This window comes from Mauremys mutica, chromosome 4 (genome assembly GCF_020497125.1).
Source record: "Mauremys mutica isolate MM-2020 ecotype Southern chromosome 4, ASM2049712v1, whole genome shotgun sequence".
Taxonomy (NCBI): Eukaryota; Metazoa; Chordata; order Testudines; family Geoemydidae; genus Mauremys; species Mauremys mutica.
The window spans coordinates 125,402,020-125,418,405 of record NC_059075.1 but is presented as its reverse complement, the minus strand read 5'-3'; the positions used below and the strand labels follow the sequence as shown (position 1 = coordinate 125,418,405).

The 16,386-nt window shown below is 51.3% G+C and overlaps 1 protein-coding gene across 2 annotated transcripts in view; it reads left to right on the top strand.

Moving 5' to 3' along the window:
• Positions 1–16,386, top strand: part of LOC123370362 (copine-5-like) — a 194,236-nt gene that overhangs the window by 88,236 nt on the left and 89,614 nt on the right. For both annotated transcript variants that reach the window (XM_045016877.1, XM_045016878.1), the window contains one exon: positions 309–413. In XM_045016877.1, coding sequence (XP_044872812.1) covers positions 309–413 — 105 coding nt within the window. The remainder of the gene's footprint in view (positions 1–308; positions 414–16,386) is intronic.

Genomic DNA, 16,386 nt, shown 5'->3' with positions numbered 1-16,386 from the left:
GGGACGTCCATCTGCAGGGCTGGGAACTTGCTCCAAAGCCCGCTAGAGTGATGGGAAGGCTCCCGGTCTTTGGGTCAGGCCCCAGACAAGGCCACAGGCTCTGAGAGGATTTTCCAGCTGCTAAAGCTTCGGTGGCAGCGTTCACAAGGCCGGGCGAGTGTCCGCGGCAGCATGAAGGCTAAGGGGCTTGGTTTGAAGGCCCCACACAGCCAGAGACGCCCCTAACACAGTCCCCAGGAAGGCGTCAGGGCTCTCAGGGTTAGCCCATGGCTTGGTTGGATAACCACATGCCCCTCCCTGTCCTGCAGCTTCACCATCTGCCACAAAACGGAAGTGGTTAAGAACACGCTCAACCCTGTGTGGCAGGCGTTCTCCATCCCTGTGCGAGCCCTCTGCAATGGAGACTACGACAGGTAGGGGCCTCTTGTCCCCCCTGCCCCCACCCTGCTGGCTTTGGGCTGGGGGGCGATGGGGTTGGGATGGAGTAAGACTGCATGTCCTGGATCCTCCCAAACATCGTTCCAAAGGGGCCTCCGGACAGTGTCTCGCCCCAAGGTGATTCTGCAGCTAACCCCCTCCACAGCTGCTGCTCCCCCTGGAGGTGCCATGTGGGGTCCCTGCTATGGGTCGGCCTTTGATGTAAGGTAACACAAACACGCAGAGACTGCCAGGTCAGAGGTCCTCCCTGCCTTTGGCTGTACGTCAGTGGCGGCTCTGTATACTCTTCCTTTAGTCTTGTTGGCAGCTGCAGTAGCTCCACGGCTTCAAACAAGCCCAGATCCCCTTAAGGGTGTTCACAGACAAGCAGGCTGTTTGCTGCCAGGTGCCACGATCTCCCTGGCCTAGAGGCTGCCAGGAATCATAGCTGTTAGAAATGAAAAAAAAGCACAGGGGGCTTCGAGTCCATCTACAGGCCCCCATCCAGCCAGTGCAGGATTGTTCCGATGAGGTGTACTGTCCAGTCCAGTCTTGTCTGAAGTCACTCCAGTGCTGGGGCTCTGATCCATAAGAACATAAGAACGGCCACACTGGGTCAGACCAAGGGTCCATCTAGCCCAGTATCCTGTCTGCCGACAGTGGCCAATGCCAGGTGCCCCAGAAGGAACGAACAGAACAGGTCATCAGGTGATCCATCCCCTGTCACTCATTCCCAGCTTTAGGCAAACAGAGGCTATGGACACCATTCCTGCCCATCCTGGCTAATAGCCATTGATGGACCTATCCTCCATGAATTTATCTAGTTCTTTTTTAACCTAGTTATAGTCTTGGCCTTCACATCATCCTCTGGCAAGGAGTTCCACAGGTTGACTGTGCATTGTGTGAAGAAATACTTTTGTTTGCTTTAAATCTGCTGCCTATTAATTTCATTTGGTGACACCTGGTTCTTGTGTTATGAGAAGGAGTAAATAACACTTCCTCATTTACTTTCTCCATACCAGTCATGATTTTATAGACCTCTATCATATCCCCCCTTCGTCATCTCTTTTCCAAGCTGAACAGTCCCAGTCTTTTTAATCTCTCCTCGCTTCCATACTCTATCAGAGCGGAGTGCTACACTATGGGAAGGGAAGACTTTCCTACCCACACCAACTCCAGTACAAAAGACTTCTGAGATCTAAAGGGACACTTCACCGTGTCACCATAGCAAGGCACTTCAAAGGGGCTCTCCCTGTTTGAAATCCTCCAGCTCTGCAGGTTCAGCTCAGCTCTAGATTGGACAGCCCCTGGCTGATCTCAGTGGTAGCGAAGTGAGGGATGGGGCCGCCATCCCCGGAGACAGCTGCCTCCCTGCAGAGGCACTGTGCTCAGAGAGTGATTGATGAGGCAGTGGGCGGCAGGGACACAAATGGACAGGCCCTGGAGGTGGCTTCTTTGCTTTATTCAGAAAAGCCGGTAGCGCCTCTATATTTAAACCCCGGGGAAAAGTCAGTCGCCATTCCAGGGAGCAGGAAAGCCTGGCTGGGTGACAGGTGACTGACAAGAGTGCTAATCAGGCTAATGAGGGCACCTTCACGCTGACACACTGTACACAAAAATGCCAATTAGGGAGAGAATGAAGTCTAATAGGTACCATTAATCAACGCGACATACTCTGCACTCAGCCTGGGGTATTCATAAAACATAATGCCGCATGCACTGCACGGCTCTCTATGTGTGGGGGATAAAGCCAGTGTTAATTACAGCCTTCTCCAGTGCAAACACACTAATAGTTACCTCTGCTTATAAGCTCTGCCCCTCCACCCCTGTACATTTCCAGGGTTAGCCTAAGAGCAGCCATTTCTGCGAAGAGTGTGCTGCCTCATCTCTAGCTGTGCAATGGGAAGCCGGTCTCTCATCCTGAGGGTGCAGTGGGGGGGGGGGGGGTTCAATTGTTTTCTCTGCCACTGGCTCACTGTGCAACGTTGGCCAATTCTCTTTGCACCTTAGTTCCCTGGTTGTGCGTAATATTGTTTGCTTTGTCTAGGTCAGTGCTTCTCAAAGCCGGTCTGCTGCTTGTTCAGGGAAAGCCCCTGGAGGTCCGGGCCGGTTTGTTTACCTGCCGTGTCCGCAGGTTCGGCTGATCGCAGCTCCTTCCCGCAGCCCCCATTGGCCTGGAGCAGCGAACTGCGGCCAGTGGGAGCTGCAATTGGCCGAACCTGTGGACGCAGCAGGTAAACAAACCAGCCCGGCCCGCCAGGGGCTTTCCCTGAACAAGTGGTGGACCGGCTTTGAGAAGCACTGGTCTAAGTAGATTGTAAACACCACAGGGCATGGTCTGTCCCTCGCCATCTGTGTGCGCAGCACCTAGCACAATGGGGCCCTGCCCTCAATAAATACAAATATAATAAATCGAGCAGATAGCAAATGACAAAAATTCCCCTGCTCCTGAGTATGAACAGGGCTGGTTTTATTCACTGATCTAGTGGAATCGGAATCCTTCTTAATCAGCCCCAGCCGCAGTGTAATTCACTGGAGGATTAGCTAACCTTTGGGGAAGAATCTTCTCTGTCTGTGGCTCTCCTCCCTCTCCCATGTCATTCTCCAGCAGCAGCATCTGACGGCACCTTGCACTGCTTCCCTGGACTGAGCTGATGGCCCCTGAGTATTTCTCTCTGTGGGATTTCGGAGGCTTTACTGCAGGACCATGTTTAATAACAAAATGTTAGCAAGAGCAGCAGGAAACACTCAGTCCCTGGGACATGTTCTTCTGTGGCACAACGTTGCTCTGTGTTTCTGTTTATTTGCGCAGCTCAAAGCATTTTCTGAGCAGTCTGATGCCACCCCTCCACGGCACATTTTGTTATGCTCATTTTAAAAGATAGATAAACTGAGGCACAGTGAGCTTCAGATCTATTTTTTCAAAAGCATCCACTTCTTAGCATATGCGTAACGTGCCTCAAGTGGCACGGGACCAGGATTCATCACCGAATTTGGTCTGCTGGTTGGATTGTTAGCTCCCCCGGCTTGGGCCGGGTACTGACAGGGAGAAAGCATCCATTACTCTGGGGTGTCTGGGTGAGACAACTAGAACCTGATTTTCAGAGGCCTGAAACTATCTTCAGTGGGAGCTGGAGCTACTCACTGGAACAGCAGCCATGGGAGTCAATGGAGCTGCACCTCTGCTGTGTGGGTTCTTTAATAACCCTGACCCAGGCCAGGCAACCGGGGCTAGGAAATCAGTACCAGCTCTCCCATGGGTCACACTGTAGCGGGGTGATGGCCCGCTCCAGCCCTGGAAGGGCTAAAGCCAGCCCTGGGAGAGGGCTGAGGCTGGGAAGGAAAGCCTGGGCTGACTGGGGAAGGCAGTAACAGCTTGGGCCACGCCTCAGTCAGACCCAGCTGGCCCCTATAAGAGGCTGCGAGCCAGAAGCCCACATAGTCTCTCTCTGCCTTCAGAGAGAGAGGGGCCTGGCTGCTGGGAAGCTCAGGGTGCCTAGAGTGAGGCAGGGCTGGAGGAAGACCAGAGGGGCTGGGGAGCTCCAGGCTGGCAACTCCCCGGGCTGCAGGGCCTTGTCCAAGGCCCCATAGAGGCACTGGGTTGCAGAGAGAGGCAGCAGGTCCAGACCCAACCTTGCCTATGATGAGTGGCTCACACTGCAGTCTGCCCCAGGGCACGGGGGCTAGTGTGTGACTGGCAGTAGCCTACGACTGAGGTGAGGTGGGGATAGTGGGTGGGGGTTCCCCGAGGAGAGGAGAGACCCTGAGACTGAGCGGTGTACTGCCAGGGGGCAGCACCCCAGATAACGGGGCACCGGAGTGCAGGGAGGGACATGGGGGCCAAGCAGCAGCGGGACACCGGCCAACAGAGGGCGCTCTGGAGGCTGGAAGCTAATTCCCTGAGATGACCAGCAGGAGGTGCTGCCGTGAGAGTCCTGCACGGTTACACACACCATCCTGACATGGTGTCAGAGGGGGGTAAGCCTCTGGCAGATGGGACCAAACGATGCCGCCCGAATCCCTCAGTCTGGATGGGAGGCTGGTGGAGGACAGAGGAGGTGGCTGCGGCGTGGAGAGGTATTGCCGAGAAGTCAGAGCTGTTGAAATCCTGCTGCTGCTCCACTCAGCAGAGCCCAGAGAGCCACAACGGGCTGCACACTATGAGACAAAGTCCTTCAGAAAAGTCACTGTGATCCAGGGAAGAATGTCACTTGGGAAAGGCACATTTTCTGGTGCCAACCAACTGCCAGACGAGCCCTTGGCCAGTAAGTCACAGCCCTGCATGAAGGGCAAATTAGACAAATTAGAGGATTGGGCCAAAAGAAATATGATGAGGTTCAACAAGGACAAGTGCAGAGTCCTGCACTTAGGACGGAAGAATCCCATGCACTGCTACAGACTAGGGACCGAATGGCTAGGCAGCAGTTCTGCAGAAAAGGACCTAGGGGTTACGGTGGACGAAAAGCTGAATATGAGTCAACAGTGTGCCCTTGTTGCCAAGAAGGCTAATGGCATTTTGGGTTGTATAAGTAGGGGCATTTCCAGCAGATCAAGGGATGTGATCATTCCTCTCTACTCAGCACTGGTGAGGCCTCATTTGGAGTACTGTGTCCAGTTTTGGGCCCCACACTACAAGAAGGATGTGGATAAATTGGAGAGAGTCCAGCGGAGGGCAACAAAAATGATTAGGGGGCTGGAGCACATGACTTATGAGGAGAGGCTGAGGGAACTGGGATTGTTTAGTCTGCAGAAGAGAAGAATGAGGGGGGATTTGGTAGCTGCTTTCAACTACCTGAAAGGGGGTTCCAAAGAGGATGGATCTAGACTGTTCTCAGTGGTAGAAGATGACAGAACAAGGAGTAATGGTCTCAAGTTGCAGAGGGGGAGGTTTAGGCTGGATATTAGGAAAAACTTTTTCACTAGTAGGGTGGTGAAGAACTGGAATGGGTTACCTAGGGAGGTAGTGGAATCTCCTTCCTTAGAGGTTTTTAAGGTCAGGCTTGACAAAGCCCTGGCTGGGATGATTTAGTTGGGTTTGGTCCTGCTTTGAGCAGGGGGTTGGACTAGATGACCTCCTGAGGTCCCTTCCAACCCTGAGATTCTATGATTCTAAGCTGCATTATCAGAATGAATGGGTACCAGATATACCAATTAGAGACCAAATTCTGGGGGTCTGATGGACAGACAGGCTCAAGCACGGTCATTGTGAGGGGCGGACTTGACTTTGCTGAGCACAGTGGATACATTCTCCAAGAGCAAAATCTGAAGCAGAATGCAGAAGAGCCACTGAAATCACAAGAGTTTCAACTGACCCATGTTCCCAGTTTGGCACAGGTGTTTATGAATCAAACAGGAAAGAGCACCTCTTATAGGTGGGCTCCTTCACGTTTTTCACTCGGCTGTTGGAGGACACAGCAAATAGCAATAAATACATTTAAAATCTCACTTTTCTCACCAGTGGGATTCCAGGCGAGCTAGTAACCACAAATAGATCACCCTTGATCTTAGCTTGATTCTTGCTTGCATATTTATACCTTCCTCTGGAAATTTCCACTACATGCATCTGACTGTCATGCACCCATGAAAGCTCATGCTCCAATACGTTTGTTAGTCTATAAGGTGCCACAGAACTCTTTGCCCCTTGGGGAGCGGCTCCTTTGGGCAGTTCTTCTTCGAGTGATTGCTCATATGCATTCCAGTTAGGTGTGTGCACGCCGCGTGCACGTTCGTCGGAAGATTTTTACCCTAGCAACACTCGGTGGGTCGGCTGGGCGCCCCTTGGAGTGGCGCCGCTATAGCGCCGAATATATACCCCTGCTGACCCATCCGCTCCTCAGTTCCTTCTTACCGCCCGTGTCGGTCGTTGGAACAGTGGAGCGCGGCTTAGCTGACCTCCACTTCCCTAGCTACTCGTAGTTTCTCTTGTTAATTCTTGTATATATAGTTCAGATTTATATAGTTGTAGTTAACTTTATTCGTTTGTAGTATAGTTAGTGTATATAGTTCACAGGAGTTCGGGGATTATCCCCTTCCCCGCACCCGGTGCTGGGTACTATGCCCGGTTCACAGGGTTTCAAACCGTGCTCGGCCAGCCACAAGCCGATGCCAACAAGAGATCCTCTCCTAAGTGCCTCGAGGAATCTCACCTAACAGATAAGTGCCGCATTTGTAAGGCCTTTAAGCCGAGAACAATAGGGGAGCGAGACTTTCGTCTCAAGCAGCTCCTGAGGGAGGCAGCTCTTACTCCTCCGCTCTCAGCACCGAGCACTGGTCAGTCTTCAAGAAGCGCTCCCTCGGCACTGGATCGCCAGTACCGCCAAGGCCTCTTGGCACCGGCCGTTGCCGGCACCGCCGTCCGCTCGGCACGGATCCCTCTCCTGGAGGATGAAGAGGCACAAGACTCCTGCTGCGTCCGAGCCACCTGCTCCGCAGCCCGAGCGCTATACTAAGTTGGACCGCCCGGCACCGATACCTGCCGTGGCACTGACAATATCGGCACCGTCGACTCCGGCCACGCAAGAGCCGTCGAGTCCGGTGCCGGAAAGCTCCCCGGTACGAGCCGTGGTTGAGCTCACCATTAAGCTGCGTCAGAGCCGCCTGCTCCGCAGCCCGAGCGCTATACTAAGTCGGACCGCCCGGCTCCGATACCTGCCATGGCACCGACAATATCGGCACCGTTGACTCTGGCCACGCAAGAGCCGTCGAGTCCGGTACCTGAACGCTCCCCGGTGCGAGCCATGGTTGAGCTCACTATTCCCTCCACGCCGGAGACATTTCCACGTCGAGGGAGTTGATTGCAATGACAGCGCCTGCACTGCCTCAACCCCCGGCACCGCCGGTGCGGGTTATATAGTCGATCGGCAAGCCTGCCTTGATCAGACCACCCTGCGTCGGCACCGCAGAGTGGCACCGTTCACAATCGCAGTCCCGCAGATGTTCTCGGTCCCGTCGCCAATCCAGGTGCCGACGCCGCTCGCAGTCCCGGCACCGTTCTCCATTTCGGTACCGGTCGTACTCTCGGCACCAATCAGCGTCCCGTTCGCCGGCCCGGTACATTCGGCGCCAATCCAGCTCCCGGCACCGCTCCAGGCACTGGACTCCCGTTGCCACTCCCGATGTCGAGCCTCGAGATCTCGGTCGACCTCCCGGCACCGCTCCGGTCGCAGGTCCCGTTCTCGCTCCCGGTACCGGTATGCCTCCTGGTACCGATCCCCGGTGCCGCGTTGAGCGACGTCAGCTAGAGAGGGAGACTCTGCCCAGGGCTTTTTAGCTCCTCCATGGCCATCCAGACATGCATTAGTGTCGTCCTGCGCAAGCAGTTTATATGCGCAGGACTGTGATTCGGATGTGCACACCAGAGTCTTCCAGGTGACCCAGGCCCAGGACCCTGACCCCATCAGTGGTCACCCTGTACATCTTGGGCGTGCCATCAGGCCAAAGGCCTACCTGTGATCCCATCTCGCTCTGTTCCGTCAGAGCACTAGGTGCCAGAGGCAACAGTTAGCCGCCCCCCTCCGATCGGTACGGAGGAAGCCACCGGACTCCCACATCCCACCGGATCAGGAGGTCGTCCAGGAGCGCGAGCCCACACAGGACCCGCTTGTCCCCGGCCTTTCTTCTTCCTCCTCCCCAGATGAGGCGCGGGCAGGAGCGTACTCTTCGGGCCTCCTCTAATCGACTTGGGGGCCCATCAGGACCTCCTGAGACAAGTGGCACTCAATATGAATCTCCAAGTGGAGGAAGTCTCAGAGACACGGGATCCGGTCATAGACATTCTGTCTGCTGACGCCCCCACTAGAGTGGCCCTACCGTTCATTCCGACGATCAAGGCCAATGCGGATACCCTCTGACAGTCTCAAGCTACTATCCCGCCCGCGGGCACGGGAGTCGAACGCATGTACATGGTATCCTCCAGGGGCTACAGGTACCTATATGTACATCTTCCCCCCTGCTCCCTTGTCATCCCGTCCGTCAATGAGACGGAACGCCATGGCCAGCTGGCACCAGCCCCTAAATCCAAGGAGGCTAGGCGAATGGACTTACTGGGCCGTAAGATGTACTCGGCAGGGGCCCTGCAACTTCGCGTAGCAAACCAGCAAGCCCTGCTTAGCCGCTACTATGGGCAACGGTGGGCAAATTTACGGAGTCGGTTCCTCAGAACTCCCGTCAAGAGTTTGCTGCCCTCCTGGAAAAAGGGAAGAAGGTGGCGAGAGCTTCCCTCCAGGCCTCGTTGGATGTAGCTGACTCCGCAGCCACGACTCTGGCCTCGGGTGTTGCCACGAGGCGCATTTCATGGCTCCAGTTATCGAGCCTTCCCTCGCAGCTGCTGCACACTATACAGGACTTGCCCTTCAATGGCAAAGGCCTGTTCTCCAAAAAAAAACAAAAAAAACCTGCAAAGCCTAAAGGACAGCAAGGTCACTATGCGCTCCCTCTCGGCATGCACACGCCGGTGACTCAGCGCCGACCTTTCCGCCCCCAGCCTCACCGCCCTTACCCTGCGCCTAGACAAAGACAGGACTTTGCCAGCAGGCGTTGCTGAGGCAGTCGTAGGTGTCAGTCAGGACCCCAAAGGGGCCAAAATCAGGGTCCTTTTAACCACCAATGGGGCAAAAGCCTATCCATCCTCGTCCCTCTTAGGGACCCCTCTCACGAGCAATTCCTCTTGCAAGAGGGGCGGACGCTCTTCACCATCGGAGCTAAAGAGGAGGTACCAAAGGACGAAAGGGACAAAGGGTTCTACTCCCACTAATTCCTAATCCCCAAGGCTAAGGGAGGTCTCAGACCTATCCTAGACCTGCGGGAACTCAACAAATTCATGATACACCTGAAGTTCCGCATGGTATCCATGGGGACCGTCATCTCATCCTTGGATCCCGGAGACTGGTATGCCGCCCTCGATATGAAGGACGCGTATTTTCACGTCTCCATTTATCCTCCACACAGACGGTACCTCCGGTTCGTGGCCAACCGTCATATTTCCAGTTTACGGTCCTCCTGGTTGGCCTCTATACAGCCCCAAGTGTATTCAAAGTGCATGGCTGTAGTCGCCGCCTCTCTCCGCCACCGTCGGATACACGTTCTCCATATCTAGACGATTGGCTCATTCGAGGGACCACCGGGGCACAAGTTACCAGTCATATGGGCGTTGACAAGGACCTATTCCTGCGTCTAGGCCTGATGATCCATATACAGAAATCCACTCTGATTCCCACACAGGGAATAGAATTCATTGGGGCCATCCTGGACTCCAGTCTCGCCAGAGCCTGCTTACCTCAGCCTCGGTTTCACGCAATGGTAACAATTATACAAGGTCTACGGACTTTTCCGACAACTTTGGCTCGCACTTGCCTAGGTTTCCTGCCTGCACGTTCGTATACAATCCCAAGAAATTTCCATTCTGCAATGATCTAAATGTGTCATTTGATCCCTGGAAAGGCAGACCACGTTCAGCTAATGTTTGAATAAAGCTATAACACGCTGCAAGACATGTTGCCAGTATTCACGCTCCCCTTTAATTTGTTGTTCCAATTTTTGTGTCAATCCAAAGCCCTGTCTTCGATTTAAATATGTCAACATTGAATCTCTGTGAGTAGTGCTATTTTCATGTTGTTCAATTAAAACAGTATTCCGCCAGTCACTAAATCCATCTGCAGCAAACCAGGATGTTGAAGGTTTATATGCAAAAAGTTTGCAAACAAAGCAGTACACAGACCCTGTTGATGGTGAATACAGTAGCCATCCTTGAGTGTATTTCTCACCATTCGCTTTCATGCAGAAAATTATTTTTGTGGCCAATATCTTGTTTGTTTGCCATTGGTAGAAGTCCGACGTGATTTCTCAAATGGCCCAGTGTGGTGTTGACAGTCATTTGGTCCACGACCTATCCAGCAACTACATCATCGGTACTGAAATCAACCCACATACCAGGATCTTTTCTCCTATTATTTACAGCATGAGCAGGTTCAGTCTCTCACACCTTCTAGAACAATGTCTGTTTTACCACCAGGAGTAGGATGATCAGTTACAGTCTCTGATTTCCTCACATTATTTCGCTCTACATTAGTAGGACGCCCCCCTGGTTTAGGTGGGGATAAGTAATAAAAAGAAAATCAAAAAATGGGGGAAGAGTGTGTAGTGGAGTGTAAGGAAGTCTAACAAAGTTCTGATTTTTCCCATATTGACTACTTTGAAGCTTTTTTTGAAATATCAAATTTAAAAAAAAACAACTCTTTTTTTTGGTGCCCCCTGCTTTGCTGATGCCCTGAGCACATGCTTAGTCTGCCTATTGGGTAATCCAGCCCTGCTCACAGTGCCATCACCTAGCAAGCTTGGAATCATAGAATATCAAGGTTGGAAGGGACCTCAGGAGGTCTAGTCCAACCCCCTGCTCAAAGCAGGACCAATTCCCAACTAAATCATCCCAGCCAGGGCTTTGTCAAGCCTGACCTTAAATACCTCTAAGGAAGGAGATTCCACCACCTCCCTAGGTAACCCATTCCATTGCTTCACCACCCTCCTAGTGAAAAAGTTTTTCCTAATATCCAACCTAGACCTCCCCCACAGCAACTTGAGACCATTACTCCTTGTTCTGTCATCTGGTACCACTGAGAACAGTCTAGATCCATCCTCTTTGGAACCCCCTTTCAGGTAGTTGAAAGCAGCTATCAAATCCCCCCTCATCCTTCTCTTCTTCTTCTTCTTCTTCTTCTTCTTCTTCTTATTCACTCCCTGTGGAGCATAAGGCGCCAACCACTCTCCTCCATTCATTTTGTTCTTGAGCGAGACAGCAGATTTCATCCCACTTCATTCCCATACCTTTCATTTCCTCTTCAATGGTCCTTCGCCACGTCCCCAATGGTCTACCTCTCCTCCTTCTTCCTTGTGGTGTCCATCGTAGGGCAATACGAGGGTGTCTGTCAGCATCCATTCTCAACACATGCCCCAGCCACCTCCATCTTCATTGTTTGGCTTCATCCACTATATTGTTGATGCCCGTTAATCGGCTCACTTCAACATTGGTGATACGCTGCGGCCAATGTATGTTAAGAATTCGCCTAAGACACCTTCCTTCAAAGCCCCGAAGCCGACTTTCTATCTTCTTGTTGGTCCTCCATGTTTCCGCCGCATAGAGCAACACAGAGCGGACGTTCGACCTGTAGATCTCTACCTTGGTTTTCATTTGAAAGATGGTTGACCTCCAAATATTCTGAAGTCTATAGAATGCATTTGCTGCAAGACCAATTCTGGTAGATATCTCCTTCTGAATATTGCCATCAGCCGATATGTAACTACCAAGATATTTGAAGTCGTTCACCTCCTCCAATTCTACGTCACATAACACTGTCTTCGTCGAGCTGGCTGTTTTTACTTTCATTATTTTGCTCTTACCGGCATGGATATTAAGTCCTACGCACCTTGCTACTCTACCTACTCTATCAGTCTTCTCTTGGAGGTCCGTCTGAGAGCTTGAAATCAGGGCGATGTCATCCGCAAAGTCACAGTCTTCAATATGACCAGAGGGTCCCCATGCGATCCCTCTTGGCCTATCTTCAGTGGCTTTCCGCATCACCCAATCTGTGACCACAAGAAATAGAATGGGCGAAATAACACACCCTTGTCTAACTCCCGTTCTCGCTCTGCTGTCCTTCATGGCGAACACAACACTTATTGCCGGCATACATATCTTTGAAGATGTTAATCACTTTCGAAGGGAATCCATATATTTTTAAGATATTCCAGAGAGATGGATGGTGGACACTATCAAATGCCTTCTCGAAATCGAGATAATTAATGAACAGTGGTGAGTTCCATTCAAGAGATTGTTCCATTATCGTACGTAGTACAAATATCTGATCAACACATCCTCTCCCACTCCTAAATCCTGTTTGTTCTTCCCTCAGGATCTCTTCTACTGCTTGTCTTATTCTCTGTAACAGAACTCTGCAGAAAACCTTCCTGAGCACTGATAACAAGTTTATACCTCTCCAATTACCACACAAAGACAAATCACCCTTCTTTGGTAATTTCACGATGATACCTTTCTTCCATGCTTCAGGTACCTTCTCTTCTTCCCACACCTTGTTGAATAGCTCCTTTAGAATCCCGGCACTCATATTCAGGTCGGCTTTTAGCATTTCTGTGGTTATTCTATCTTCACCTGGTGCCCTGTTTGCTTTTGTCTGTCTAATAGCCTCTTCTATCTCTCGCTCTATGATAGGCCCACATTCTACCTCCATCTGAAAACTCGTTTCCTCTATTTCAACTACCTCTTCAGGATTTGATCTATTTAAAGTCTCTCTAAAATGCTCTGCCCATCGATTGATTTGTTCTTTCTCTTCTATCAATATTCTCCCATTCTTTCCTCTAACCGCTGTTGACCTATTGCTGAACCCTCCTGTCAAAGTCCTCGTGATTCTATACACAGTTCTTGTGTCGCCCCGCACGGCTGCTGACTGTGCCTCTCTTGACAGACTGGTAATATAATCCCTTTTGTCTTTTTGGGCACTTCTCTTCACAGCCTTGTTTTTCTCCCTACATTCTTTGTTCGCAGCTTTCTGTTGTTCAACCCTTCCAGTTAGCATGCGTAGTTTTGCTGTCTTCCTCTCCTCAATGAGTTTCCATGTGTGATCTGAAATCCATACTTTCCGCTCTCTTCTCTTGTAGCCAAGCACTGTCTTGCTGGTCTCTACATATACCTTCTCGACGTTGTCACAAAAAGTGTTTATATTACCAGTTCGCAAGTCATTTAGAAGTTGAAACTTTTTTGAGAGCTCCAATATGAACTGTGCCTTTACCGGCGGTTCTTCCAACTTCCTTGAGTCGAAAATTTGTTGCCCATAAACTTTCTTCGTCTTTCTCAATTTTATCTGAAGCTTGCTCAATACAAGATGATGGTCACCACCTACATCTGCACTTCTTAATACTCTAGTATCCAGCAGTGACCCTCTCCACTTCCGATTGATTGCAATGTGATCAATTTGGTTCCTGGTTTTCCCATCCGGTGATATCCACGTCAGCTTGTGTATTGTCTTATGTTGGAAGATTGTTCCACCTATCACCAGTCCATTCTCAAGACATAAGTCTACAAATCGTTGACCGTTGTCATTTCTCTCTCCAACTCCTTCCCGCCCCATGCATGCTTCATACCCGGCATTGCTGGAACCGACTTTAGCATTGAAGTCGCCCATCAAAATCAGGATGTTGTGGCATCTCTTAAGTATCTCTTCCTGGAGTCTGGTATAGAACAAGTCTTTTTCCTCCTCCTCAGCTTGTTCAGTAGGTGCATAACATTGGATGATGGTAGTCTTCGCATATCTGGAGAAGAATCTCGCTCTTATTATTCTGGAGGTAACAGGACTCCATCCTAACAAACTCTTTCTCGTCTCTTTGTCGACAATGATGCCCACCACTTCATGGTGATGTCCATCTATGCGTCCTGAATAAAAAATTGTCTCACCAGAGTCCAGTATTAACATACCAGTGTCCGTCCACCTCATCTCACTAATCCCAAGAATGTTAATGCCATATTTTCTCATTTCCTTTGTTACTGATGCTGTTCTCCCTGTTTCATACATTGTTCGAACATTCCATACCGCTATCTTTATTTGTTTTTTGGGTTTGACCAGAGACTCCATCGAAACAGGGACTTCCTTTCGGCTTTGATCCCCGTTTGTCATATTTGGCATTACTGCCTGAATCTCCAGCTGGCTACCCACAATTTTATGAATTTCTGAAGATTTGGTTGACGTTTCTGTAGCGCTTGTTTTTTACGTGGTGGGTTGCCAGCCCAACGCACAACCCTCCTCCTTTCGCATCTTGGGCTTGGGACCAAGCAACGGCGGAGTTCATCCTTCTCTGCTGCAGACTAAACAATCCCAGTTCCCTCAGCCTCTCCTCATAAGTCATGTGCTCCAGCCCCCTAATCATTTTTGTTGTCCTCCGCTGGACTCTTTCCAATTTTTCCACATCCTTCTTGTAGTGTGTGTAGTGTGGGGCCCAAAACTGGACACAGTACTCCAGATGAGGCCTCACCAATGTTGAATAGAGGGGAATGATCATGTCCCTTGATCTGCTGGCAATGCCCCTACTTATACAGCCCAAAATGCTGTTAGCCTTCTTGGCAATAATGGGTGAGGGATAGCTCATTGGTTTGAGCATTGGCCTGCTAAACCTAGGGATTGTGCGTTCAATCCTTGAGGGGGCCATTTAGGGAACTGAGGTAAAAATCTGTCTGGGGATTGGTCCTGCTTTGAGCAGCAGGTTGACCTCCTGAGGTCCCCTCCAACCCTGATATTCTATGACTCATATCCAGCTTCTCATCCACTGTAACCCCTAGGTCCTTTTCTGCAGAACTGCTGCCTAGCCATTCAGTCCCTAGTCTGTAGCGATACATGGGATTCTTCCATCCTAAGTGCAGGTCTCTGCACTTGTCCTTGTTGAACCTCATCAGGTTTCTTTAGGCCCAATCCTCTAATATGTCTAGGTCCCTCTGTATCCTATCCCTACCCTCCAGCATATCTACCACTCCTCCCAGTTTAGTGTCATCTGCAAACTTGCTGAGGGTGCAGTCCACGCCGTCCTCCAAATCCTTAATGAAGATATTGAACAAAACCAGCCCCAGGACCGACCCCTGGGGCACTCCACTTGATACCGGCTGCCAACTAGACATGAAGCCATTGATCACTACCTGTTGAGCCCGACGATCTAGCCAGCTTTCTATCCACCTTACAGGCCATTCATCCAGCCCATACTTCTTTAACTTGCCGGCTAACTTGTCAAGCTAAAGATGATTAACCTGGAAGCAGTTACAGGGGAACCCTGCACCAGGGAACTAGAACAGAGGTGGCAGGTGTGCCACACAGACCCCCCCCCATGGCAAGTGCCAAACAGAAGCCAGCTGGCAGGCGGCTGAGGTCCTGTCCTCGCCGAGGCCGTAGGTCTGAGCCGCCCACAAGGGCCAGTCCTGCAGCAGGACAGAGGAACCTGACTAAAGCAAGGAGACCCCTGGCTGTTTGCCTGCAGGACACTGGGCATGCTGCTGACAGAGTTACCATAAGCCTGTCCGGTCACTGACAAGGAAACACGCCAGGAGCAGCAAACAAGCTGCGGGGGGTGGATACGGGTTGGTAGCTGAACTGCCAACAGGAGTGGCTGTGTGATCAGAAAGGTGTGGAGGGTCCCGGACAGTGGTTATTGACTGATCTCCACTAGGAGGGAGAATAACCATCTCGCCTCTCAGAGGGGTCAGGCTGTCCTCTGGCCTCTGCCCCACAGATCTCTATTGGTTTGTTACTACCTGGCTCTGCTAGTTCATGGTTGTCGTGTCAGGCTGACATTGCATGTTACTGGATATTGGATTTTCAAGGGGAAAAAGAAGAGAAGATGTAGAAGAGAGTAGCCCCTGGAGTCATGTGACTTTTGTAAGCCTGACCAATGTCACATGACTGGGACCAGGAACTAAAGATCAGTCTTTTAGTGACACTCCCGTGGGCCACACCTACACTCAGCATAGGGTTGCCACCTGGACGGTGTTCACCCAGACAGGCCAGGTTTTGGCTTGTGTGTCTGGGTGTCATTTGGCAAGCCCTGAGGTCTGTTTTTTTAGTCTAGGGGGGAAGAGGCAGAGCAGGGACGGGGCCTCGAGGGAAGAGGTGGGGCAGGGGGCGGGACCTTTGGTGTCCATTTACCAGCCATTAAAAAGGTGACAACCCTAACTCAGCACCTTGGGCTTGTGTGTCCCAAGATGGTCTCCCAACGGCCGAGCCATGCCAGATTACTAGGTATTTAGCATTATAGGCCTTTGTTACTGAGAATCTGCCCAGCTTCACTGCCTGCTTTCAGCCCCCAAAGCAGCATTGCCAGCTCCTCTGCTGCAAGACACGCTACAGGGGAAAGGGATTCGCTTCTCAGGCCGCCGGACACAAACAGACCCCGTAGTTCTCACTGGCTGCTGAACTCCCAGACTGA